This window comes from Poecile atricapillus, chromosome 13 (assembly GCF_030490865.1).
Source record: "Poecile atricapillus isolate bPoeAtr1 chromosome 13, bPoeAtr1.hap1, whole genome shotgun sequence".
Classification (NCBI taxonomy): Eukaryota; Metazoa; Chordata; class Aves; order Passeriformes; family Paridae; genus Poecile; species Poecile atricapillus.
In genome coordinates this window covers 6,585,938-6,610,515 of record NC_081261.1, presented here as the reverse complement: position 1 = coordinate 6,610,515, position 24,578 = coordinate 6,585,938, and the positions used below count along the sequence as shown (strand labels likewise).

The 24,578-nt window shown below is 52.8% G+C and overlaps 3 protein-coding genes across 4 annotated transcripts; 2 read left to right on the top strand and 1 right to left on the bottom strand.

Moving 5' to 3' along the window:
* Window positions 1-144: 144 nt before the first annotated feature.
* On the bottom strand, window positions 145-12,341 carry DCTN4 (dynactin subunit 4). Its single transcript, XM_058849142.1, has 13 exons — window positions 12,144-12,341; window positions 10,814-10,884; window positions 10,248-10,426; window positions 9,289-9,332; window positions 8,438-8,545; window positions 6,876-6,949; window positions 6,426-6,538; window positions 5,014-5,123; window positions 3,942-4,015; window positions 3,529-3,583; window positions 2,944-3,051; window positions 2,440-2,537; window positions 145-2,279 (listed from the first exon to the last, which is right to left on the bottom strand). Exons 1-13 carry the CDS (start codon window positions 12,276-12,278, stop codon window positions 2,066-2,068), a joined length of 1,383 nt encoding a protein of 460 aa, XP_058705125.1. The 5' UTR covers window positions 12,279-12,341; the 3' UTR covers window positions 145-2,065.
* A 1,847-nt stretch (window positions 12,342-14,188) lies between these two features.
* SMIM3 (small integral membrane protein 3) lies at window positions 14,189-16,873 on the top strand. Of its 2 annotated transcripts, none has more exons than XM_058848954.1 (2): window positions 14,189-15,255; window positions 15,902-16,873. In XM_058848954.1, the coding sequence occupies exon 2, from the start codon at window positions 15,903-15,905 to the stop codon at window positions 16,080-16,082; it is 180 nt and encodes a 59-aa protein (XP_058704937.1). In that variant the 5' UTR covers window positions 14,189-15,255; window position 15,902; the 3' UTR covers window positions 16,083-16,873. The 2 variants fall into 2 exon arrangements, with proteins under 2 accessions (XP_058704937.1, XP_058704935.1); XM_058848952.1 differs by having other exon boundaries at window positions 15,102-15,237.
* Window positions 16,874-21,300: 4,427 nt separating this feature from the next.
* On the top strand, window positions 21,301-24,146 carry GPX3 (glutathione peroxidase 3). The gene is made up of 5 exons (XM_058848552.1): window positions 21,301-21,500; window positions 22,519-22,672; window positions 22,895-23,012; window positions 23,210-23,309; window positions 23,400-24,146. The coding sequence occupies exons 1-5, from the start codon at window positions 21,414-21,416 to the stop codon at window positions 23,628-23,630; spliced, it is 690 nt and encodes a 229-aa protein (XP_058704535.1). The 5' UTR covers window positions 21,301-21,413; the 3' UTR covers window positions 23,631-24,146.
* The last annotated feature ends 432 nt before the right edge of the window (window positions 24,147-24,578 follow it).

Genomic DNA, 24,578 nt, shown 5'->3' with positions numbered 1-24,578 from the left:
CTCCGGGCACAGCTCAACGGGCGAGACCACGGGCAACGAGAGGGGGGGAACTCGGGGACGAGACCATTGGGAAAAGATGGGGGAGCTCCGCTTTTTGTTTTGTTTAAATAATGATTGTTTTGGAATAAGAGCCAGCGCAAAGAATCCGAGAGCCACGTGTGTTTTATTGAAGGTCACTACACCACATCAAGCATAAGGCAACAGGCGCCTGTCGGGGAGCGGGGACAGAGGCAGGGACACGCCAATACCTTTCCTATCGCCTACAGCACCTACAGGGAGGGGAGGAAAGAGCTCGCCGAGCTCATCAGAGCGCTCAGAACGCCACAGCCCAATGCACCTTTTGTTTTCAGTGAGCAATGCACAGGTCACGTTGCCTGCAGCAAACCCCAGCCCCAGGCACAGCTCAAAGCCTGGATCCTGGAAGGTTTCTGTGGTCGTGTTACAATTGCAGCAGCTGTTTTGGCTACTGAACAGAAGTTGTGGCCAGAGGTGAAGTGCTTTGTTATCTGGACAGGGAAAGCCGCAGCAGGCATTAGCACTACACATTAACTACAAGTCTCAAACTCATGCTGTACATCTGTGTGTCACCTACACAGAGTTGTAAACGTGATGCCTCGCCGCTTTGAAACCCGCTGCAGGACCAGGGCTGTGAGGTGTGAGCCCCTCCAGCACACCATGGCAGGTTCCTTGCGCTAAGGAGATGTTCTGGGATGTTCTGGGGGGCTGCACCACGCTCCCAGAGAGCAGGCAGCCTCATCCTACCCCTCCATGCAGAGGATTCGCAGATCCAGGCTGCCAGAGCCGTGGCACAAGCATCATGATGGCCACGGCTGGCTGGTATTCAAGCCTTTCCCAGCACAGCAGCATGTCAAAGCCCCTCAGAAATGTTTAACAAAGGTCAACGTCTGAAGAGGGAATGCTCTGCAGGAAGAGCCATCTCACCTGCCTGCACTAGCCATGCACTTACTGGTAATTCAGTCTCCTGGATACACAGCTCTTAATCAGCCATTTTAGCTTGGACTGCAGCCAAATTACACCCAGCGTAAATGACCTTCTGGTAGTGTGTGTAGTTAACATATAATGAGTTTCCACCTTTACACCTCCCTCCCACCCACCCTAACTGGAAAAACAAAGATTATGAACCCAAATCACCACTGTAGCTTTATAATTACCAGAACTAATCTCAACTCTCCAGGTTTCATACCCTCATTGCTACAACCCCTAGCAACACAACACTTACTGAGCTGACGTCTGCCAGGGAGCCTCTCTGGAGCATTCCTCTCACTCAAGAGCTGCAGCAGAACCTGAATTCCCAGCTTACAGCACATCCTGCTGCCACATCCAGCTGAGATGCAGCGGGCTGATGGCGGGCTTGGTTGCCAGTCAGATCCATAAACACTACAGTACACTATGTTTAAATTTTAAAGGCAAACTGATCAACTCCTTTGTGAAAACACACCTGCCACCTTGGCTAAGCAAGCTACATATGCCAGAGGGGTAGGGCTCTACTGCCCAGCCCCCACAGTTGAGGTATCCCATGAGGAAGCAGAAGACCAAAAGAAAAGATCGTGCCGCTGGCAGTAACTTGCCAGAATTCAGAAGACAGGGACACTCCTTAAAATGTTTCTCTGGGAAGGGCATTGCTCTGTGTGAAAGAGAAGTTGTTTATTATTGGGTATGGAACATCAGTTTTGTGGGCTGACATGGAGAAAAAAACAGTATGGGTGCTTTTCTACTTATAAATCCAAATTCAGCCCTAATTATCTCTTGATAAAGCCGAATTCAGTGCAAACCTGGAGGGAGATCTTTTTCTGCGCTCTAACACGTGCTACAAGTTACTCTAGCCTGTGGCAGTCAGGGAAAGAGGAGTGGTGGTTAGTGGGCACTACGACAAGGGGAGAGAGAACAAACCAGCCCAAACCACGGCAGCCTCAGCCCCCTCCTGGCGGCCGGCCTGGCCCGTGGCACACCCACACATCACAAAGGAGCTCTGGCAGAACCTTTCACCAAGTGCTTTCTTAGGGTGCCAGTCCATCCAGCCATCGGGAGCAAGCGCTGGGAGCCGCTACGGGAGCACGGGGCCGAGGCTGAGCTCCACGTGGTGGGTGAGCCAGATCACCTCAGAGGTGTGGTCGCCGTCCTCGTTGGGCCGGATGGGAGCAGTGAGGTTTTTGAACTCATGCTTCATCTTGAAACTCACGATCACTTCACCCTCTTCCTTCTGTGGGGTGACCTTGATGAAAACTCCCACCTTATTGGCTTTTCTAAAGGCAATGACACTGCAAGGCAGAACACAAAGGAACATTGGGTCAGCCAAGTTCTCAAAGCATTGTTCCAAGTGGAACAATGCTCCCAGAGGAACTCACACCACACTGAAGACAGACAGGAGAGTGAGTTATTCAAAAAGCCAAGTTTTCAAGGGAGAGAATCCCCACTCACTCAGGGTCATCCTGGAAGTCTTGAGGCTCTGCCAGCTCATCGTATTCTGCTGCAGCATCTTTGCCAGCCAGAATAAGCTCCTTGGGAGGAACTGCCACCTGAAACAGAGCATGGAGAGAAAGAAGCCTTTCAGCACTGATCACCAGCTACACTGCAAGCAGGAGAGGGCTCTCCTCTTCTGAAGTCTGCTTCACTGCAGTTTAACAGAAAACAGATTCATCCTCAGCTCTTCTCTGCTCCAGGAGAGCCTGATTAGCACCCTGCCAGTGAAATGATAAATCTCTCCCTTAGGTTTTGGGTATCAGTGAACAGAAACCAATTTCAAAATACTTTGTAGGCTGCTGTTTACATTGGTGACAGTCATTTAAGCTCCACGGAGGGAAAAGCAGCACAGTTGGCAGGGGTTGAAGGACAGATGAAAAGTGTGGCCTGGGGAAGGACAAATGGGAGTGGTAAACTCTGGAAGAGGCTTAGGCTTACACAGCAGGAGAGTACAATCAATACCTTGGCAGTGCTGTTGATGTTATCAGGGTCTCCCTCCTCACACTCCAGCAATGTGACATGTGTGACGTTCTCCACAGGATTAGTCAGAGTCAGAAGGACTTGGCTCTCCTGGGGAGATTCAGAAATCACAGTTCAAGAAGCAATTGTGCCAAAATTAATTGTTACTGTAACTACCTCCATCTTCTCAGACTGATCAACACATTCAAAAATTGCATCACATCCTCTCAAGGGATGGACAGTGACCGCCCCTCACCCATAAGAAAGGCACCAATGCCATGCAAAACTCTTAATATAAGAAACATGCATTTTGGGAGTCTAGCTGAGATCTCAATTCCACACCTTTTATTCTTCAGACGTTGGCAAGTGCTTGTGATGTCAGATGTCACATTGCACAGCAACCTACTGCTGCAGTGATAAGTACATGCAGTGTTATTCTGGCCACTCCCTTAACCCCTGCACCCTCTACATGGAATGAATGGAGCCCTCAGGGAACAACCATCACACCACATCATCTTCCAAAAAGATCTCACATTCACAGCTCTTGGCTATGTCTCAGCCAAAGACATTTCTGGAAAAGCTACTGACCTTCATGTAGCGCAGGTTTGGAATAGACATGATTCTCACTTCAGGGATGTAGTTACTACAAAATAACACAGCAAATGACTGTGAGGGACTGTGTCGCTGTCTGTAAAGCTTTCTTATTATTAGAGCTTTCTTAAAAGGAAAAATGAAGTGTCCTTTTGCTGCATAACCCTAATCCTACAAACCCTGCTACAGTCTGGGGCTGGCACAGCATGCAGTGCTTTTGTCAAACTGCTGAAATCTTTAGTAGATCAGCAAGCAAACCTATTACAGATAAGCTAAATATATTTAAAAAGGTGATTTCACCATCCTAAGGGATGACACAATCCCACAAGACGTCAAAGGAAATTAAAATAGAAGGCATTAACTATGCATGGACGGGGAGTTGTTGTCCCCAGTCCCTGTTTCTTACTTACACAGCAACCAGCTGGATCTTGAATTTGATAGACGTTGGATTAAATTCTGGTTTGCTCAGGTTATGTTCACATTTCTAGAGAGAAAGGTATTTAAGTCAGCACCAAAAACCAGTGTGCAGCCACACAATGAAGAATCAGAGCCACAAGTACTGTGTCACCAGCCATGACATTACAGCCTCCAGCACAGCACATAAAAACTATCTGGGGTGCATGTAGCCATCAATGTGCTCAGCTATTGATACTCCAAAATGTCATATCCAGCACTACTAGTGCAATCTCAGAAACACAAGACTTGGAACCAGTCTTCAAAACACCTGGACACTGACTGCAGCACAAATAACTGTAAGCCCTCTGACCTATGCTCCAGAATCCATTAAAAAAATGAAGCAGCTGTAAGTCCTGATCTCCTCATATGCTACTCTTCAAAAAAAGAATCAGCTTGACATTACTTATTTCTGAAAAACTATTCTGCATTTGTAAAGCATTCTGTGTCTTAAATACTTACAAGAATATTGCTCTATTACTTTAGGAACTAGATAAATAAACACCCTTGTATGACTGAGAAAACAAATAATGTAGTAAAAGCCATGTAGAAAGCCAACAGTAGAACTTGGATTTAACTCTTGCCTCTCTTCACTTCCCAGATCTTTGCTTTGCTTCTCTGAAATGCTTTCTTCCTGCCTTCACTCTAGTGGCATCTTCAGTATTCTGCACTGCCTCTCCCTCATATTTTGTTTGTTGACTTTTGTATTTAGTAGCAGCATTTTTTTTTTAAATTTCAACTATACTGGCAGTTTTCTTTGACTCCTTGGCTAGCAGGGCACTAGCACAAACCACCTTTGTATCTTTATGCATCTTTGACAATGTTGTCCCCCTTTCACAACAGTCACCACACCAGAGATGTGACAGTCTCCCTCATCCCCTTAGTGCTGTTACCACTAACTTGGCTGAGAACTTTCAGCAACCAGAAGCATTTGAGTAATTTCTTTTAAAAGAGAAACACACAGCCCATTTCCCAGCACCCACGTCCTGAGAGCCTGGAAAAGGCACTTCTCTGGATTGAATTCCCTACCCGGCAGCGCAGTGAGCGTTTGATCAGGAGGTGCTTGTGACGTGGGTAGAGCTGGGAAGCACAGATGGGCTGGAAGTCAGGCTGCAGCAGGCGCTGGCGCAGAGTCGTCACTGGGAGCACAACAGAAAGCAAGACAAAGAAATGTCTCAGGAACTGAAACTCCAGCTGGATTCTACATATGCACCTGACATTGTGTGGAGACCTGCCACCATCTCTAAGACACCTAATTTCACCTGCACCCTGTAACTCAGAAGCCACTGGCAACTATCCCATTTCTAGAAATAGAAAGGCAAAAGTTGAATAAAGGGCTGCCCTGACTGGACACAGTAACGCCAGAGCAACATTAGCGCTAGCCCAGCACTGGTGAGAAATAAGGAACCCACATCTTTCTTCAAAGCTGAGCTTGGATGGAAACAAAAGTTTTGTAATAACTAGAACACAGTTCTTTCCCTCACCACAGCAAGTGAGTTTCACAGCTTTGTTACCCTCACAGCTGGGTGCTGCATGACTACAATACACAGATTCTTAGCAAGGAGTTTGAGTAACTCACACTCACATGTAGAATTAGAGAAAACGTAGTTCCCAAAGCAAGAAACTCCCAGCAGCCAAAACCTCCCATGGGTTTCTCTCAAAATGCAGGCTCCTCACTGTTCCAGTGCTGGAGAGGCAAATGAGCCACCTGGCACCTTTCCCTCCCTCACTGTGGGGAACCAGGAAAGTTGTCTTCTGCACCAGCATCAAACTCACAATGGCAACAGTTTCATGAGAGAAGGAGACAAGGACGATCTACCCCCTCCTGAAAACTTTGCATGAATTAATTGATACTGGCTGACTTTGTAGGCCTGCAGAACTACATCATCCATTCCACTTGGGACCACCTCAGCTGGAAGCCCACATCACTCCTGTGCCTGCTGGTTTATCCTGTTCACACCGAGTCTTATGGATCAATTTACAGTATTTGTGGATTAAATTAATGAGTCAGCCAAAGAACTGGCAAGTGTACACAAGCTGTTCCAAGCTGATGTCAAAGCAATGCGCAATTGTTACTCAACAGCCCGCTTTTGATTCCGGCTCCCCAGCAGCTGCTATTTCCTTATTTCCTGCTATTATGTGAACAAGGACATCAGCTTTTCTCTCCATCCAAAAGTTGATGCTTCACACACACACAAAAATTAAGGCCAGCAAGAAAATTAAATAACCCTTCAGGCCTTCTGTCTCTTGAGCTTTCCATGTACAACATGAAGCTGAGGCTGCATTCAAAGTTACCATGTAAGAAGTCATGTATTTCCCAATATTTCAACCCCAGCATAAAAATGACCAGAAACTTGGATCATGAGGAAGGTCACAAGCTTTTAGGCAATGCCCATGTTACAAAATGTAAGGCAAAAAGTGACAGAATACTAAGGTTTTACCTTCTGTCAGATTGATAGGTCTTGTGTAGTAATCCTCAGGAAGAGGCTCCACTTCTTCCACTGCATCAGCTGGCTCGATCTTGATCTCCTTCTGGTCTTCTCCTTCTTTCAGGCTAAAGCAAAATAAGGGGCAACTCAGTCATTAAATAGGGCATGTGTGTTCTGACAGTAACAGCAGTAACTGCATTATAGCACAGAAGGCAGCGAGATCTAAGATTGCACAAGAGTAATTGCAACAAGAGTGTGAATGGTCACTTGTTCCTCTTGGGAGAAAGCAGAACATCTGGAGCTGCAGCTGAGATGCCTGAGGACCTGACACCTCTGCAGTGCTTGAATGGAGAAATCGTCTCTCACTGCTATCTGCTAATTATCCTTCTAGAGTTGCTTTACTCCTCTCTTGCTTACACCTTCAATCCTCCCTCCAAAGGTAACCCCAACCCTGAGACTCACCAGAGTCCAGCAAGGGCACTGATGGGAGCTCCAGGCCTCTGGCGTTGAAGCCTTGTTCCAAGGCTGTATTTGTCCTACAAGGGCAAAAGGAACTGTCTGTTTCCTGATGGGACAAAAAGTTACCTGCTGCAAACTCATCCTTTGAGCTGCATGACAAGCATGGGGATACAAGCAAAAGAAAGCAAAAAGGAAAAGGTATTCAACGCTTCCTAAGATATATTTTTCTGCTTAAACTGTTAGCAAAGATAAACAATTCCCACTGCACTGCAGATGGGGAAAGACAGATGTGTGTGGCTACTGCTTATAAAGCTTTTTGCTCCTTCCTCAAATCACCAGCCTGCACTACTGACACATTTACCCTGGATATTCTCTTCAGAGCAACTCCATGTCAAGTAGTGTAGAATGAGAGCTCAGCTGCCAAAAAAAGTGGGTTATGTGGTTATACATCCATCAGGAAGGCTCTGTAGCACCACTTGAAGCAGGTGAAAGGTTCAAACTCCTACAAGCCTCGTTACCTACAAGTCTGTCTCACCAGAAATAGCTGTGCTCCTCAGCTTTCTACAGCTGAGCTGTACACAGGGTGCTTGTAGGAAGACATCTTCCTTCTGGGCAGGGCTGAAAACCTGAATTCTCATAAAATGGGAAATGTGAGCATCAGCCTACTCTGGTGATTTTTCAAGGATGAGGTGATTAATGTTAGTGGCACTTGCCTTGGCCAAACAGACAGCTGTCTCAAGCCAAGCTTGCTGAAGGACTGCTTTTCAGGTGTACGTTATTTACTCAAAGACACTGTCCTGTTTCTAAACTAACATAAAATATGTTTTGTAAAAAATGTTACCCTCTGAAGAGTTAGACTTCACCTAACTCTTAAGCACACCCACAGCCTGAGGCAGGGTGTAGGATCTGTTACTCCCCTTCAGTTGGTACCATGAGAGCTTTAACACCAGCAGAAACTGAAAAGACTTACCACTACGTGTATAGTGTGTTGCTGTGGAGAGCCCCCAAAATAGCAGCAGGTAGCAATGGAGACAAAAAATGCAGCCATAAGACACAAGCAAGGGCACAGAGCAAGCACAATTCATAGAAGTAGCAAGCATATGCAGTCACAAGTGAGCATTTACCTGCCAGGTACAATAAACAAGTCATTCAAGCCACAACCAAGTTTTAAGGTTAATTTCAGTAGTGATTTCATGCAGAGAAGTGTCAGACAATGCTGATCTATCTGTCACTGAGCTGTGGGATGAACTGTCCTGAAAAAGAGCTGCTGCTGACACTGTGGCTGCAGTTGCACTGCACTTCACTGCTGGAGAACATATTTCTTTGACATGGCAAGTGTAAACCCTTCTGGCAGTGATGGGGAGGACTATCAGAGAGAGTGGCAATGTAATACACGGTAATGAGTGTAAAAGTATTCATCCCTTAAGAAAGCTTCATTCTCTTCATATTGTCCTCAATTAGCCAAAGCTGGGCAGCCCTACTGTGCTACCAACTATCTAATTTTCCAGGCTGAGGCTGTTGTGGATGACCTTCCCTGCTCTGAGAGGATGGCACAACCAGCTCACCGAGTAGGCATGGGGAACGTAGTTGCGGCGTCGTGCCAGCTTCTTCCTGTCCCGCTCGATCTTCTCCTTCTGAGCCAGCTGCTGGTAGTACTCCACCAGTTTGTTAATCTGGAGGGAGGAATAGGGAGCACTGTCACCTCAGCTGCAGCATTTGCTTGTGAACTAGCTGGGGTTCCTGCTACTTGTTTCACTCTGTTCCCAGTACCAGCGGTACTGTGCAGGATGTACTTCAAGAAGCCTATGTACCTTAGCCTGTCTTAACCACACTGTGGGTGACAAACTGACCTTCCCTTGGGATTGATGTGTGTTGGAGGTCAGTGTCCAATTCTCACTTTGCAATTCAGCAACTGAGACTTCGTTCACAAATTTGCCATGACTGCATAGAGTAATGTCATGTGGCCAACTCTGAGCAATTTGGATTGGCAGAGCAAACAGCATCTTTAGCATCTTTTCCCCCCTCCCCGAGGCTGGTCACATTTAGAGTGGAGCCCTAACGGGTAACAGGTGCAGTGTTAAAGGTGCAGTTGTGTTTTCCAGATCCTAGACACACTTTTGATTGGAAAACAGCTTTTTTTCACATACATACGCAGCACATTCACCTTAATAGCACCATTAGATAGGTTGGTTTCAACTGAGCTTCTTCTCAAAAGGAGATTTTATACTGCGATATCCTCAGAGGAGCCTCTAAAAGGCCTTCCCTCCATTGAATTCAGTCAAGGTGCAGATTAGGAACTGGAACTGGTATCTGAAGGATTATATAGATGCAGAAAAAGTGATTGAGAGGGCCTGACACTAGCAGTTCTTTCTGGCTGATGCATTTCAGCCCAAGCACAGCTTTCCCACTCACTCACCCTCTGTGTGTGAGGATTCTCCGGCTCCTGCCAGCCACCACTTGCTGCACAAGAGAAGAGAAAAAACCAAGTCCACGGGGGTTTCCAGATGCCACAGAAAAATCACATCAACCATTCAACTATCTTGGTGTTATTTATAAAATATGATATTCCCATTTTTGCTACACCTACCATTGCAATTGTTTAAGTTCATGTCTGTACAAATATATACCTCTGAAAGCACTGCACAGGCAGGTTTGGAATGAAGGAGCTCTGACAGCTTTCATATTGTGTTTTTAAACAAATGTTGCCTGAGAGATACTCAGGACAGCACCCAGGAGTCACATCAACAGCAGGTACATGTGCTTATATGTGTGTCTCTGATTACTGGCTGCTGCCATCTCTGCATCCTCGGCTCCATTTTCAGTCACATCAACATTGGAAGTCAGAAGATCTGCTTTCCTACTCAACCCCATTTCTGGAGCCTGACAGGTACTTTCTGTACATCTCACATACCAAAAAAACAGATGAAAGCTTTGTTCTAGTGCTCTTGTGAAGAGAAAAGCCAAATTCAAACACTGACTAGCAACCCTGGAATAAGTCTAAATCAACAAAAGTGATGGAAAATAAATTACATGTTTATGCTGTCAGACTGAGCAGCTTCAAAGACAGTGAAAGCACACAAACAAGATCTCAGCTGTGGGGAGAGTGCATTGACTAAATCAGTTCGACAGTTTTCTCACTACTCAGGTAACACAGGCATAAAAGTAGGTCACATATTCCACCAACTCAGCTCAGCTCTTCAGAGGAGTCTTCAACAACAAAGAGTTTTCCTGTGAATTTCCAACTACAACTCCAATCCTAGACAGATATCAAGTCTATAGTACAGTGGGGAGCTAATTGGATTATCTGTTACCTTCAAAACACGAACTGGGCTCGTGCTGTAACTCAGTTTTTTCTGTCTTTTAACTGTCCCTTACCGACAGACTTGTCTGCCATGCCAACGTCGCGGGAAGTCCAGCGGCAGAAGCCACAGGCCAGGTAATAGGCTTTCTTCATGGTGGTCTTGGCCGGGTCGTCGGGCAGCGGGGCAGGGATGCTCGTGGCCCGTGTGGAAAGGGTGTGCATGCAGCAGGGGCAGTCAAAGCAGTTGGCACACCTGCAGACAACAAGGCAGGGCTGTCAGAAGGGTCTCAGGCTGAGAGAAATGCTCCCAACAGCCACATCAGATCATTAACTCCTAGGCAACAGCACTAGGGATAAAGGGCAGCAGAGTCATTACAGGAACATGGGGGATTCAGAGCCAGCATAAGAGCAGCAGCAGTGAGAAACATAATGTGATACTAAAAAACCCCTGTATTATGAGCCCAGATCATTAAAAAAATGATACAACACATGATACATCATGCAAAGACACATATTCCCCAAAACAGACTCAAACATAACGAGCAGCCATGTAATTTTCAGAGTTTCAGACAGACTTGGGAAGGGACTGTTTTAAATAGGGAGCCTTGATGAAAAAAAAACAAAACCAAAACAACTTCACCTGTTCTTTTTCAGCTTGGCTTCAGCTGAAGGCATGTTTTCCAGGCAGCTGGGGCAGTAGTGAGAGTCCACCTGAAGAAGACACAGTCACATCACACACATTACCTGGCACACTTTTGTCCAAAAAGTCCCAAACTGCCACATGACCCAACAAGAATTCATGTCTTGCAACAGCAGGGTGAAGCCAGGGAAGGCTCGAGACGTTTTTTGGTATGCAAAAAACCTTAGCCCATCTCAGACAGATTTTGATCTTTAATAACATAAATTGTAAGGTTTCTTATGTCAGAAGGGATTAAACTGCTCCACCTTGCAAATGGGAAAAGATCAGCTGGGTGTTGACCTTTAGCAGTCACCAGAATCTCAATATTCAGCTTGAACAACAGTTTTAATATTTTTTTTTCTACTTAAGACCTAAATTTATTCTGTCCCCGCAGTTACACTGGTCAGATACATGAATATTTCAAAAGATGCTTTGTATCTCTCTGCTGTCACAGTGAATATTGTCAATTAAAACAACAGCAGGAAGACTGGAGGCCCCTTCTTGAAGAGGAATTCAAACTAATTATTAAGCATGGCCACACACAATGACTACACTGCTCATACCACAGTGAATTCACGACCAATACAGCCAGATCACAAATCCACTCTTCAGAGGCCTCAACATTTCCTTAAAGACATCTCTTCTGAGATCTGGGCTGCACAGTCATTCCTTCAAGGCTTTCCAAATCTATCAAAATTTCTAAATTCAACCAGGCTTACACAAAATCAGGCTCAGCGATTTTAATATGACAATTTATGAAGCCAACCCCGTTCCCACAGCAAAAATGGTAGCGTATAATAAGGAGGGGTTAGTGTCTGGGGGGGGTGGCCCTTGCCCATCCACGGCTGGGCCCGATGGGGATGGGGGAGAGGGTCTTGACCCCACGGTGTGGTCCCGCCGAGGGGTGAGGGGTCCCCGCGGCCCAGGTCGGACCCCATCGAGCTTTGGGGGGTCCCCGCTCCCCCAGCCGGGGCCGTTCAGGGGGGCACGTCCCTCATGAGGGGAACCCGCCCCGGTGCGCTCGCCCAGCCAATCACAGCTCGAGTTCTGCCGACGGACAGGCGCGCGCAGCCAATCCAAGGCGCAGCACCGTCCCATCCGTCATTCGCGACCAATCCCCGCGCTCCGTGCAGCGCTGCGCCCACCCGCCAAATGCGGCAACAACCAATAGCAAAGCAAAAAGAGAGAGAGTGGCGGGAGAGCGACCCAATCGCTGTGCACAGAGAGAGCACCGTCCCACCCGGTCCCGCCCGGTCCCGCCCGGTGTGCGGCGCGGCCCGTCCGCCGTTACCTCGTGCGAGACGCACTCGAGCGAGCGGAGCTCGCTGCAGTAGCGGCAGAAGTACAGCTGCGGCAGCGGCGCCCGCAGCTCCTTCTCGCCGCGCACCAGGTACAGCACCCGCTCCGACTGCAGCAGCGACGCCATCTTGGGAGCGGGCGGGCTCCGCCGCGCCGCGCCGCTTGACGTCACCGCGCCGCCGTCTGATGTCACCACGCCGGCTTGACCACGTGATCCCGCGGGGCAAGGAAGGGGGCCTGGCCGGCGCTTCAGTCCCAAGCAGGGCCCCCAGTGTCCCCCAGTACCCCCCAGTGCCATCCAGTGCCATCCAGGGCATCCCAGTGTCCCCCAGTGTCCCCCAGTGCCACCCAGTGCCATCCAGTGTCCCTCAGTGCCCCCCAGTGCCATCCAGTGCCCCCCAGTGCCACCCAGTGCCACCCAGTGTCACCCAGTGCCCCCCAGTGTCCCCCAGTGTCCCCCAGTGCCATCCAGTGCCCCCCAGTGCCACCCAGTGCCATCCAGTGTCCCCCAGTGCCACCCAGTGCCACCCAGGGCATCCCAGTGTCCCCCAGTGCCATCCAGTGTCACCCAGTGCCCCCCAGTGTCACCCAGTGCCATCCAGGGCACCCCAGTGCCACCCAGTGCCATCCAGTGCACCCCAGTGTCCCCCAGTGCCACCCAGTGCCATCCAGTGCCACCCAGTGCCACCCAGTGCCATCCAGTGCCCCCCAGTGCCACCCAGTGCCACCCAGTGCCACCCAGTGTCCCCCAGTCCCACGGGCAGGGACACTCAGCTTGCATCCCGGAGCTGCCGGGCCCGTGCAGCCTGGTCTTGGACACTGCCAGGGGTGAGGCAGCCACAGCTGATCTGTGCCACCGCCTCACCACCCTTGCAGAGAAGGATTTCTTCCCAATGTCCCATCTACCACTGTCTTCTGGCAGTGGGAAGCAGTTCCATCTTGTCCTGTCACTGAGCACTTGTCCTAAGTCCCTCTCCAGCTCTCTTAGAGACACTTTAGGCACTGAAAGGGGTTCTGAGGTCTCCTGGAGCCTTGCCTTCTCCAGGTGAACATCCCCAGTTTTCCCAGCCTGGCTCCAGGGCAGAGGGGCTCTGCCCTTGAAACAGCTCCATGCCTTCCTCTGGAGTCACCCCAGCAGCTCCATGTCCTTCTTGTGCTGGGAACCCAGAGCTGGACACAGCTCCAGGTGGGTCTCACCAGAGCAGAGCAGAAGGGATGATCCTTTCACACCCCAAAGGTGGTTCCTCTTCCGTCTCATGTCCACTTAGATAGGATCTCTAAAGAATGAACATTCCCATGCTGTGGGATCAGCAGGGAAGCATGAGATCTGTGGATGCTCTGCTGTGTGCCTGGAGGGCAGAGCTCACATCAGCAAGCCACCCCCAGTTTGCTGCTGGATACTCCAAACACGCACCAGTGCCAGCCTGGCCTGTGGCATGAATCCGCCATCCTCATCCCAGTATCCATCCCCACAAAGTGCCTGGAGTCAGTCCCTGCCCTCTGCCTGCTGCTTGCAGCTCCACAGGAAACCCCTGTCCGTGAGGATCTGCTGCTGCTCATGATAAAAACCCCACATGCTTTTTATCCTCCTGCAGCAGCTGGAGTGGAGCGCTGCTGGGAAGGCAGGGAGGAGGCTGCCCATGCTCTGCTCCCAGCAGAGCTGTGTGTCCAGCCCGTGCCTGGAGGCCAGGGGTGTCTTGAGAGCATGTGGTAGGGCTTTCCACCACCTGAAATCCAACAGGTTTCCCTGGGAAAAGGCAGGAGTGAGAGGTGTAGTGTGTGGCTCCCACTGTGACTGACACTGAGCCTATGTCACAGAAGGAAAGTTGGAGCATCCCATCTTGCTTTTGCCATTCAGCATTGCCAGTGGAGTGGAATATTCCACTGGCCAGCAGAAACACGGTTCCCAGCCAGCAGGCTGAGGTCTGTCCCCTCCCTGGCGATGCTCTCTGTGAAAATTGAGGTTCACATATTTTTTTTTAAATAATTTAAAAGTTTAATAAAAAGACAATTAGGAGATAAAAATAAAGTATACAGATATGGCCGGGTGTCTCTGCTTTCAGCCAAGTGAGCACAACTTACTAACAAAGGATTGTCCCTTAAAAACAGAATCCTACTACATATCCATAAATTCTTTTACATATTCATACATTTTTCTTAGGATTTTTGGTGTTCTTCTGTTTAGTTTTCTCTTTCCCCCTTTCCAATAGATCAATCTTCTTGGCGCCATCGAGATTTACATTCCCTGATAACAGAAATGCAGTAGATTCCTCCCCCAGAACTCTGGTCAGGCGGTCTTCATCTGGATAAGATAGTTTACGAACGCAGGGGGTCTCTAGCTATCTTTTTCAGTCTTTGAGTTATACAAACTAAAGTAGTTTTTCTTTTAATAGTATGCCATAGCTTAACATATATGTATTATAACACTATTTATAAGTTTCATCAATAACAGAAATAAACTATATTAATACAGCTAAATTTTCTAATCTTATACATATAATACTCATTATAATATTTGCGAAAAGCCAAAACTATGATATGCATTTATAACATCTCTGCCCGTGTCTCTGTAAAGCCCCGTGCCCGAATCCCCGGGGAGTGCGGGCACCTCGCTGCGGGCGGCTATGGAGGCTCTGGGTGGTCTTGCCCTGGCCTCGGGGGCCAGTGGGTGCCTGTGAGCCCTGAACTGAGCACAGGCAGGAGGGGGATGGAGTAGGGAAGACCCTTTGATAAGGACTAAGAAGTGAAATGTCCCCAAGGTCCTTCCCTGAGACCTTCGAGTTCAGCTCCGGGGGGTCTCCCCCAGTGGAGATTCTGGGGTGGGATGAGATGGATTGTATTCTTATTTCATTCTGCTGTAGAAAAAACCTCTTGCCGTGCCTTGCCTTTCATTTCTTTCCTTCCCCTTCCTCCTATCCCCTTCCCCTTCTTCTCCCCCCTTGCCGTCCCCCGCGGGCCGGGCCGGGCCGGGCGGGGCCAGGCGGAGTCTTTTTCTCCCGGCGGGATCTGCCGCTGCTGGAGCTTCCCGCAGCCGCTGGAGCAGGAGCCGGGTTCCGAGTGGGTGCCGCAGCCTGGCAGCGCCGCGGGTAAGGGGATGCGGGCAGGTAGGACGGGAAGGGCACGGGCAGGGCACAGAGGGCACGGGCAGGGCAGACAGGGCACAGACAGGACACGGACAGGGCACGGACAGGGCACGGACAGGGTACGGGCAGCTGCCGCCTCTCCCCCACGGCATCGTGTCCCCCGCCCCCGAGGTGCCCGGGCAGGACGGGGGCACAGCCGCGGTCCCCGGGGAGGGGGGTCCCCGCTCCCCGGCCCCTCCGTCCCCTTCAGCTGATGGATAACTCCGTGACTCAGCACGAGGTGCGGGTGGGGGACACACACAAGGCTCCCCAGAAACGAGGGGGCTCCTGGCTGACCTGAGCCCATCGTTTCCCCATGTGAAATACACCGCTGAGTGACCAGCCGGACACCCGGTTGTGGCTTTCCTTTATCAACTCCTGTAACAAACAGTAGAAATTAATAGAGAAGTTTTTTCCCTGGGCTTTTATCCAGTGCCTTCAAAGCATGCTATAAATCTTGGGGGTAATTGAAGGAGCTTTTAACAGAGGCTCTCGAAAGAGCCCAAGGTGAAAGCTGGACCTGGCCACAGGGGTGTCCCTGGAGAGAGCAGCAGGGGATTGGAGGGGACTCTGGCTATGGGAGGGATGGAGGGGGCTGTCCCAACACCTCTCTGCCTTTTCCTGGAAGGATGGACCTCCCTCACCTCACGAGTCCTACCGACCTCCCCAAGCACATCCTGGATATCTGGGTCATCGTCTTGATCATCCTGGCCACCATCCTCATCATGACAGCGCTCGTGCTGTGCCCAGCCACTGCCGTCATCATTTACCGAGTACGAACGCACCCCACGCGCAACGGCGTCGTGTGAGGCACGGGCAGTGGGGGACGCTGGGCTGGGGACTGCATGGGACCCTGTGCCAGGGACCTTGACAGGGCACCCTGAGAGCTGGAGCCTGAGCAGGAGCTGGCATGGGCCAGCACCTGAACGTGCTCCTGTACCTGGCTCTCACTGGGTACCCCCTGCTCATTTTGCCCACTGAGCTCACGGGGACCGTGGGGGAAATGACAACACGGGCAGCATGGGGAGAGCTGTGACTTTGCAGACGTGTCCAGCTGGAAATATCTCACTCCCATGACGGAGGCAGGCTGGTGTTGCTTTCACAGTCTGCTCCCAGGCAAGCAATAAGGAGTGGAAATGCCTGACAAAGTTATTTCTTCTTTGGAGTCCCAGCTGTCAAGGTGGTTGGGGAAAAAAGAGTCAAGATGGATGTGGCTTCTGGCTGTGCATTTAGCACTTGGCTAAAAGCATCGATGACAGAGCTTGTGCTGGCTGCACAGCAGACGTGCAGCTGGCACTGGCTTATCTATCCATTATCTGCTGAAATGATAGGAAAATCCTGCAGGGCTCTTGGTTCCTCTGTGTCTTGTGGGGCAGAGGAGTATGTGGTTCCTGCCTGTCTGCACACTGACTGCACTCCCCACTTCTGATAGTGAGAGCTCCCACTGTTTGCCCAGCACACCAGCCCTGCTGGGGAGTCTGTGCACGCCTCACCTGGGCAGGTAAAGCGGGAGGAGCAGGTTTGTGCCCAGCCACTGGCAAGGGATCATGTAAGCTCTTGTACTGCCCTTTGTTATGAAATAAATGGACTTTATCCTTCATGTGAATGTGTCATGCAGCTCTGTCCATACTACGGGTGGTGTCTGGCTCTGCAGGATCTGGAATACTTTGCAGCCTCTCCAGAAACCCTCCCTGCTCTGACCTCTTGCACTGCCTTGCCTCAGGGTCCCTGCGGTTCTGTCTGGCCTTGGAGCCCAGCAGGAAACTCACTGCCAGCCCAGCCCCATTCTCCAGGAGGGCAAACCTCAGTCTGGACACAGTGGGTGGGAAGGATCCCTCAGGACTTTCTGACAGTGGTTGTGGCTGTTTTCCTCCCACTCGGGTGACTGGCACCACTTCCCTCACACCAGCCTCGTGCCGGGTCACTGTGGCAGGAGCCCTGCGGCTGCAACTGCATCTTGGTGACTCACAGCAAGAAAGGTCACAAAACTGACAGAATGAATCAGGCAAGGATGTGGGGAAACACTATGGTGATGCTGGTGGGAATTGTTTAAATCCTATTTTCTGTGCTGAAAAGAGCAACCAGCCCTGCAGTGTTGGAAACCCTGTGTGCCATCCCTGTGTGGCTTGATCCACAACAGCCAGATGTGGGTTTGCATTGGGTGGTGGAGCCAGAGGGGCAGGATGTTCCCAGGGAAGCAGGACCTTGGGCAAACACCTCCCACCTTGGGGAGGGAGCCTAGCAGAGGGATGCAGACCCTGGGGAGCAACTGGAGCCACTGGCTGTGGTTGTGCTGGGAGGGAGCAGACACTTATTCCTTGCCCAGCCAAAAAACATTTCTGTTTTGAGCTATCAACTCTTCCCCTTTCGAGTTGCAGAGTTTGAGGCAAATAACCAGAGTTATTTTGCTGTTTTTCTTCCTCACTCCCTCCCTTGCTGGCACAGTGCAGCGGCAGCTGGAGGACATTACAGATGTGCAGGATGGGAGCAGCCCTGGCTTTGCTTTCCCCCATGCTCCACCCCAGCATTGCTTCCCTGGGGGCACTGTGGGGATAGCCAGCGGCACCAGGAAGAACAGCTGAGCAGCTTTGCTATGAGAGGAATAGAGGAGAAGCCACAAACATGGGAGTGGTTTGGGAAGGAAGCCTGGTTTGGAGCAAAACACGAAGGAAAGCATGGAACACCTCCCCCCCCGTCCATGCAACCACATATGATGGCTGTTCCCACCTCTGCATTCCCCTTGTCAAGAGCAGCAGAGGGAAGTCAGAGATTTCCTTTCTTGGTATGAATTTTCTGGGAAGTTTCAAACCCGTGGCAAACATTTCCAGGAAAGTGCTTGGAAAGACAGGTTTCCTCATAACAACAACAAACATGGAGCTAAATGGCAGCAGAGGTAAAGCAGGGAGAAGCCAAGACATTTTTTAAAGCATTAAGATGGCGGAGAATGGATTTAAACTTGATTTCCAACACTGTCAAGTTGGAAATTCCTTCTCCAGGATGGAGTGAGATAACCAAATCCCCCTGTGGCCCTGGCTTCAGTGCCTGAAGAATGATGGAGCTTGAAGGCAGGATTTGCATGGAGTTTTGCCAAGGAAAAATGCCTTTCTGTTGAGAAGCGGGTCCTGCTCTGGTGACACTGTAGCAGCCAGGGTGATGTGGGCACTGAAGTGATTCAGCACTCACTGGGATGCTTCCCTGGAGGTGCTGGCCTGTGGCAGGAGCTGGCTGCTGGCCCGTGGGGGCTGCTGCTGGTGGAGGCACATGGGGCAGTCCCAAAAGGGAGAAGGGGGTGCAGGATGCTGGCTCTCACCTTTCCTCTGGGCAGCCTCCCTTAGCAGGGCGAAGGAGGAACAATGGGCAGGGGCATTTCTATGGGCTGGGGCAGAGCAGCGAGGGCTGGGTGAGCTGTGGGCTGGCAGCCTGGGGAATCCTGGTGCTCAAAGAGCTGGGGCCTCTTGCCTGGCAGAGCTTGCTTTGTGTTTGCTTCCCGTCCCACACTTAGAACAAAGAGGTTGCCCTGGGATTGATGCCAGGCCAGGCTGCCAGAGGGAAGCTGCACTGCTTCTAGCCAGGGCAATGCTGTCTGCTGCTGCCTAAGCTCCTGCCACTGTCCTGCCATGCTGCTGGCACCATCCCTGTCCCTCTGCATGAAAATACTCCTTGGTCAGCTCCAGGACAAGCCAAGCAGGCAGCACTAGATGGTCCCCACCTCTGCTTTCACATTTGGTGTGCTCAGTTGGGCCCATGCAGCCTGGCATGAGGTCTCTGCAGCCCCGGCACGTGGCTCAGGGAACAGCCAGGGAGGTTGGTGGCAGCGGCAGCATGGTGGCTGGGAACCTGGAAGTGCCTGGCCTCCCGCCCCGGACTCCTGCCAAACATCTGCAGCAGGCGGGAACTGGCTCCTGCCCGGCCCTGGTGGAAAAACAACTCAGCAGAAAGGTTCGTGCAAGGGTCAGCCCGCCCTGCATGGCTTTTTGGGGTGGGGGACCCCAATCCTGCCGGATGGAGCAGCACAGTCTTGATGGAGCCCCTGGCCCCCTTGGCTCTCCCATGCAGGCTCCAGAATGGCATGCACACTGCACAGCATGCTGGGGACACTGGGTGACATGCCTGGGGTGCCACGGAAGCTCAGTGGCAGAGAGGGAATCCATCGGCTGTGTCTCATTAACTCCTTCCCCATTCCCAAACTCCACCGAGGCTGATTTGGCACTGGGACACAAGGAGACAGGACTTGGATAAACAGGTCCCTTATTTTTATTTTGGTTTTAGGAAAACTGAGCTCAGGAGTGACTCAGACTTTGACTGCTCATGGCAGGGATCAGGGACACGTGGAAGGGACACAACCACACTGTGTCACACACCACTATAACCAGATGTGGGTGGCTGTTCCTGTGGTGGGAAATAGTGGGGCAGGGAGCCCCCCAGCTCCCCGGGTCTGTCCCAGCTCTGTTGTAGGAGGTGGCTTTGGTCAGGACCAGAAGTGTGAACTGTTCTGGGGAGCACAGCACTGGTCCTTGTTGACTGCAGGATGCAGAGATGTGCAGACAGCATGCAGGCCAGGAGCTGCAGCCTCATGGCCTCAAATCTCCCTGGAGACTGGGAAGTAGGTGTTTGCTCCTACAGGTTTTGGCAAGGAGCCACCTTGCTCCACTCACAGCCCTATCAGTGAGAGTTGACCAGAGCACCCCTGTGGCTGGCCTGGCCCTTGGCATGTTGTGATGGGTTCTGTGCAGTCCCCAGGCAGTAGCTGAGCATCCTGAGGGTTTGCCTGGACCTGGGTGAACACCCCACACTGCTTAGGGTCCAGGCAGGGCAGGGCTAAGCCATTCCCCCAGTAGCAGTGCAGGTTTAAAGCTTTGGGAAATGCTGCCTGTGCAGAGACCCCCAGCTCCCCTGCTCCGTGGCTTCCCTGTGTGCCTGGGAGATGTACCCAACCCCCAGCCCTCCCACACCAGCTGAGGCTGCAGTTGGAGCCTCACAGCATCAGCCTTTCCCAGGACATGGTGTTCCTTCTGGGGAAGAACACAGATTGGGAGATTGCTCCCAGCTTCCTCTTAACCCATGGCCACACTCCCCTTCCTTGGTAGCATCTCCAGCAGCTGGCTCAGTGACATTGTGCAGGGCTGACCCTGCTTTCTAGTAAAGCCAAACCTCATGCTGGCACTCATGGTCCCTCCAGGGCTGACCCACTGCCACCCCGTACTGTCCTCCACCCCAGGCCAGCCTCCCCCCAAAACCACAACTCCCCCAGCTCCCCTCCAACCAGTTAATTCTCCCACTGAATAATTTTGTTGGGGGATTTCAGGGAATTTACACCTCACCACGGATATTTTCCTTGGAGACAGCCCAGGGTAAATGTTCACATTCCTTGGCTAAGCAAACAGGACCCTGGAAACTCCTGCCCCTGGGGACACCAAGGGCTAAGGGACAGCAGTGCCCTGGCCTTGACCCCAGCAGGGTCAGGGAGCCACAGCTCAGCAGCTGCAGAACAGCCCCTGTGAGGAAGGATCCTCCTCCAGAGCTGCCTCCGGCAGCACCTTCATTTACCGGGCACAAAGGAGCAGGATCAACCTTCCCCAGCCCAGCCCGAGCAGCCATTGAGGGAGGCACCCACCGAACCCCGAGGCTGCTGCTGGGTGGGGATTTGGTCCCTGCTCCTCCTCGGATGCCAACACCCCCCTTGGGGGGGAAATGTCACCCTGGCTGGGTGGCCTGCAGGATGGGGCACCTCTCCCCCGCGACACCTCTCCCACCCTGCCCCCTCTCCATCCCCCGTCACCTCTTTCCCCCCTTCCCCCGCTATCTCTCCCCCCACCTTGCGGGTTTAATCCCGGCTCGGGTGACACGTTGCATAAACCCTCGGCACATGCCGCTGCCCCGTGTCCCCTTGGGTGCCCCGGGTCCCCGCCAGGCCATGGTGCCACCCCCGGGCGGTGTCTGTCCGTGTGTCCGTCCCAGAGCCCACACGGTTAACGCGGCCCCGGCCCGGCCCCCCCCCGGCCATTGGCTCCCCCCTCGCAGCCCCGCAGCTATTTCTCAGCCTCCGGGCTCGGAGGTGACAGCGGCGACAGCGGCGCTGGTCCCGGCCGATCGCCCCGGGCTGTCAGGGGGTGCCGGCACCCCGCACCCCGCGCCCAGCCATGGGGGGCTGCTCCCGCAGCAGCTGGATTTTGCCCCTTTTCTTGGCTGGGCTCGTCCAGTTGGGGCGAAGTGAGGAGAGGGAGAAGGTAAGAGGAGGGGGACACCCTCACGGGGCGTTCAGGGGGGTTCAGGGGGTGTGCGACACCCTGGGGACGCGCCTGTTCCCACGGCTCTCTGCAGGGCTCCCCGGGGCAGGGGTGAGGCACGGTGGCCCCGTGACTCCCCCTCCTTCCCCCTACAATCCCGGTGCCTGGATCACGGGAGGATTTTCTGAGTTCTTGCCAAGGGCCAAGAATCGCTGTCCTGGGGTTGGGGACAGAGGGGTGACAGAGCCACGTGTGTTCCCCAAGTGACCTCCCCGGGGGTAGAGCACGGGGACTTTTCTCCATGCAATGTCCGGGAGGGTTCCCCCATGTTTGGAAGGTGTGGAACCCACCGTGTCCCCACAGCCCAGCGGACAGGGGCACTGTCACCCCCCCAGCCAGGCTCCCCACCTTGCCACCGGGACCCCACAGTCCCGCGGAGCTTTCACTTCTTGAGCACAGCCCCTGTGACTTCACCTCTCACCAGCTCCCAAAATAGCCCCTGGGTGGCACTTGGCTGAGCCTGGGTACCCTGGTGGGGGCAGGAGATGGGCTCCTCTGGGTTAACCCCTGTGGCCCCGGATGCAGGGGCTGCTCCAGCTGGACCCTTCCGCATCCCACCCGGAGCCCCCTGCACCGCCCCTGTCCCCCAGGGCTTCCGGGGGTGCTGGGTCCTGCTCCCTTGCCCACAGCCTCGGCATTCTGGTGCTGGCCTCCCCCTGTGCTCCGGCTGTTTTGCAGCCGCTCGCCTTCCTGCTGCTCCCTGTTCGGTAAACATTCCCGCAGCTGCAGCCAGACCCATGTGCATCCGCATGCCCCAGTCAGCCTGTCCCACCACCGCGACCTTGGCATGCCGGAGCCTGGCTGCTGCCAGCGGCACTCGGGGCAGGGGACACAAGGCTGGAAGCTGTCCCCGCAGGCAGCAGCAGGGCTGGCCCCATTGCTCTGCTGGCCGTGGGGATGGGCAGCAGGGTACCGGCAGCCCCCAGTCTGCTCCCACAGGATGCTCCTCGCCCCACAGGTGGACTGCTACCACTCGGTGAAGGACACCATCTACAACTACGGGGCCCTGACCCTCGATGGAGACGAGTACATTCCCTTTGAGAGGTACAAGGGGAAGACAGTGCTCTTCGTCAACGTAGCCACATACTGAGGCCTGACGCTGCAGTATGTTGGTAAGGGTCCTGCAGGGCATGGGCACCTTGGGCTCAGAGCAGGGCCCAGGACTGCAGCCTTTGGCACATCCCCATGATCCGTTCTACTTCAGGGAGCTAGGGAAAGAGTTAATGCCTGCTCCCCAGGGCCCAGCCTGACTGGGATGGTCCCAGGGGGTAAGAGCAGGTGTGGAGGTGTGCTCGGACCTCTGCTAACCCACTTCTTGCTCTCCTTGCATGCAGAACTGAATGCACTACAAGATGAGCTGAGAAACCAGGGAGTTGTGGTCCTTGGCTTCCCTTCCAACCAATTTGGGAAGCAGGAACCCGGCCAGAATTCAGAGATCCTCCCTGCGCTTAAGTGAGTACTGTGGTGGGGGCTGTGGGACACCTCACTCCCCTGGCTTTGCTGCTGGGGTCCCAGCCAGGCAGTGGGAGCACAGGCTGCAGCTGCTGCTGGCTGTGGCCCCCAAACAAGGGGTTTGGGGTCCTGTCATCAGCCCTGTGCAAGCACCCAGAGCTGTCTATTGCACAATGTCCTGTTCCCCCGCCTTGTAGGTATGTCCGGCCAGGAGGTGGCTTTGTTCCCAACTTCCAGCTGTTCCAGAAAGGGGATGTGAACGGGGCCAAGGAGCAGAAGATCTTCACCTTCCTGAAGGTGGGTGCTAAGGCAAGGGGAGAGGAGTGGGACACACCCAGCTCGCTTTTTGGAGGGGCAAGGCTGTGATGCACTGGCTCTCCATTGCAGAACGCCTGTCCCCCGGTGGCGGAGGAGTTTGGGAACCCCAACAAGCTCTTCTGGGAGCCTCTGCGGAACCATGACATCAAGTGGAACTTTGAGAAGTTCCTGGTGAGCCCTGAGGGCGTGCCCGTCATGCGCTGGTACCATCGCACCAACATCTCCGTGGTGAAGAATGACATCATTTCCTACCTGAGGCGGCGGCAGCAGGAAAACCACGATGAACAGCAGGAGCAGTAGAGCCTCAGGCTGCTGGCATGAGGGCCAGCATCTCCCCAGCTACTTCCCTCTCCACTCCCTCCCCAGATGTTCCCCAGCAGCAGGAATTATGTGCTGTCCCCTCCATTGCTCCTGTCTCTGGCACCCACCAGTCAGGGTGCTGGGCTGGGCAACCTCGTGGCAGAGACCTCAGCAATGGCAGTGGGATACTTCCAATATCCCTGTGTCCCACCTCCACCCCTGGTGGTGACATCTCCTGGCTTCCAGCTTGCCCCCTCCTCTCCACCATCCCGGGCAGTGGGAGGATGCAGGGGCTGGCTGTCCCTGGAGCAGGAGACCACATCTCCATGAAGGCTCGGCCCGAAAGCCCCCGGCTGGGGCGGGCCTGGCCTGACCGTGCCGAGCGCGGAGCAGCTCTTCAGTGCATTCAGGCTGCCCGTGGTCCTGGCACACAGACGTGCTGCTCTCCTGGTAGGGGGTGGCCAGCCCCTCACCACCCACCATAGAAACACCAAATAAAGGCTCTGCAAATGTGCAGCCCCATTGGTTTGGTATGGGGTAGGGAGGATAGAGCTGGGGGCACAGTGGCCAGCCTGGGGGTAGCAGTGCCTGACTGGAGAAACTTAATTTTTTCCACAGTAACTACAAACATGGACTTATCATCACAGCCCAGCATTTGGGGACAGGATAGAGAGTGAGTAAAGAGGACAGGTGGTCAAAAGGGGCTGGAGGTGGGACCGGGGACAACTCTCAGTGAGGGGCATCCAGAGAATCCTGTGCCTCCTGCTGTCACACCTCTGACAGCCATGCTTACAGAAACTGGGTTGTGCTCGTCTTTTCCCCTCCAGACCTATTTCGTGGAGCAAGATTTGCAGTGTGCACTGTCCCAAAGGCCATTACTGCATGAAAAGGCAGAGGGGGCAGCAGGGGCTTCTCTGCCCTGGCAGAGGTGGGAGGCAGAAGAAGGGA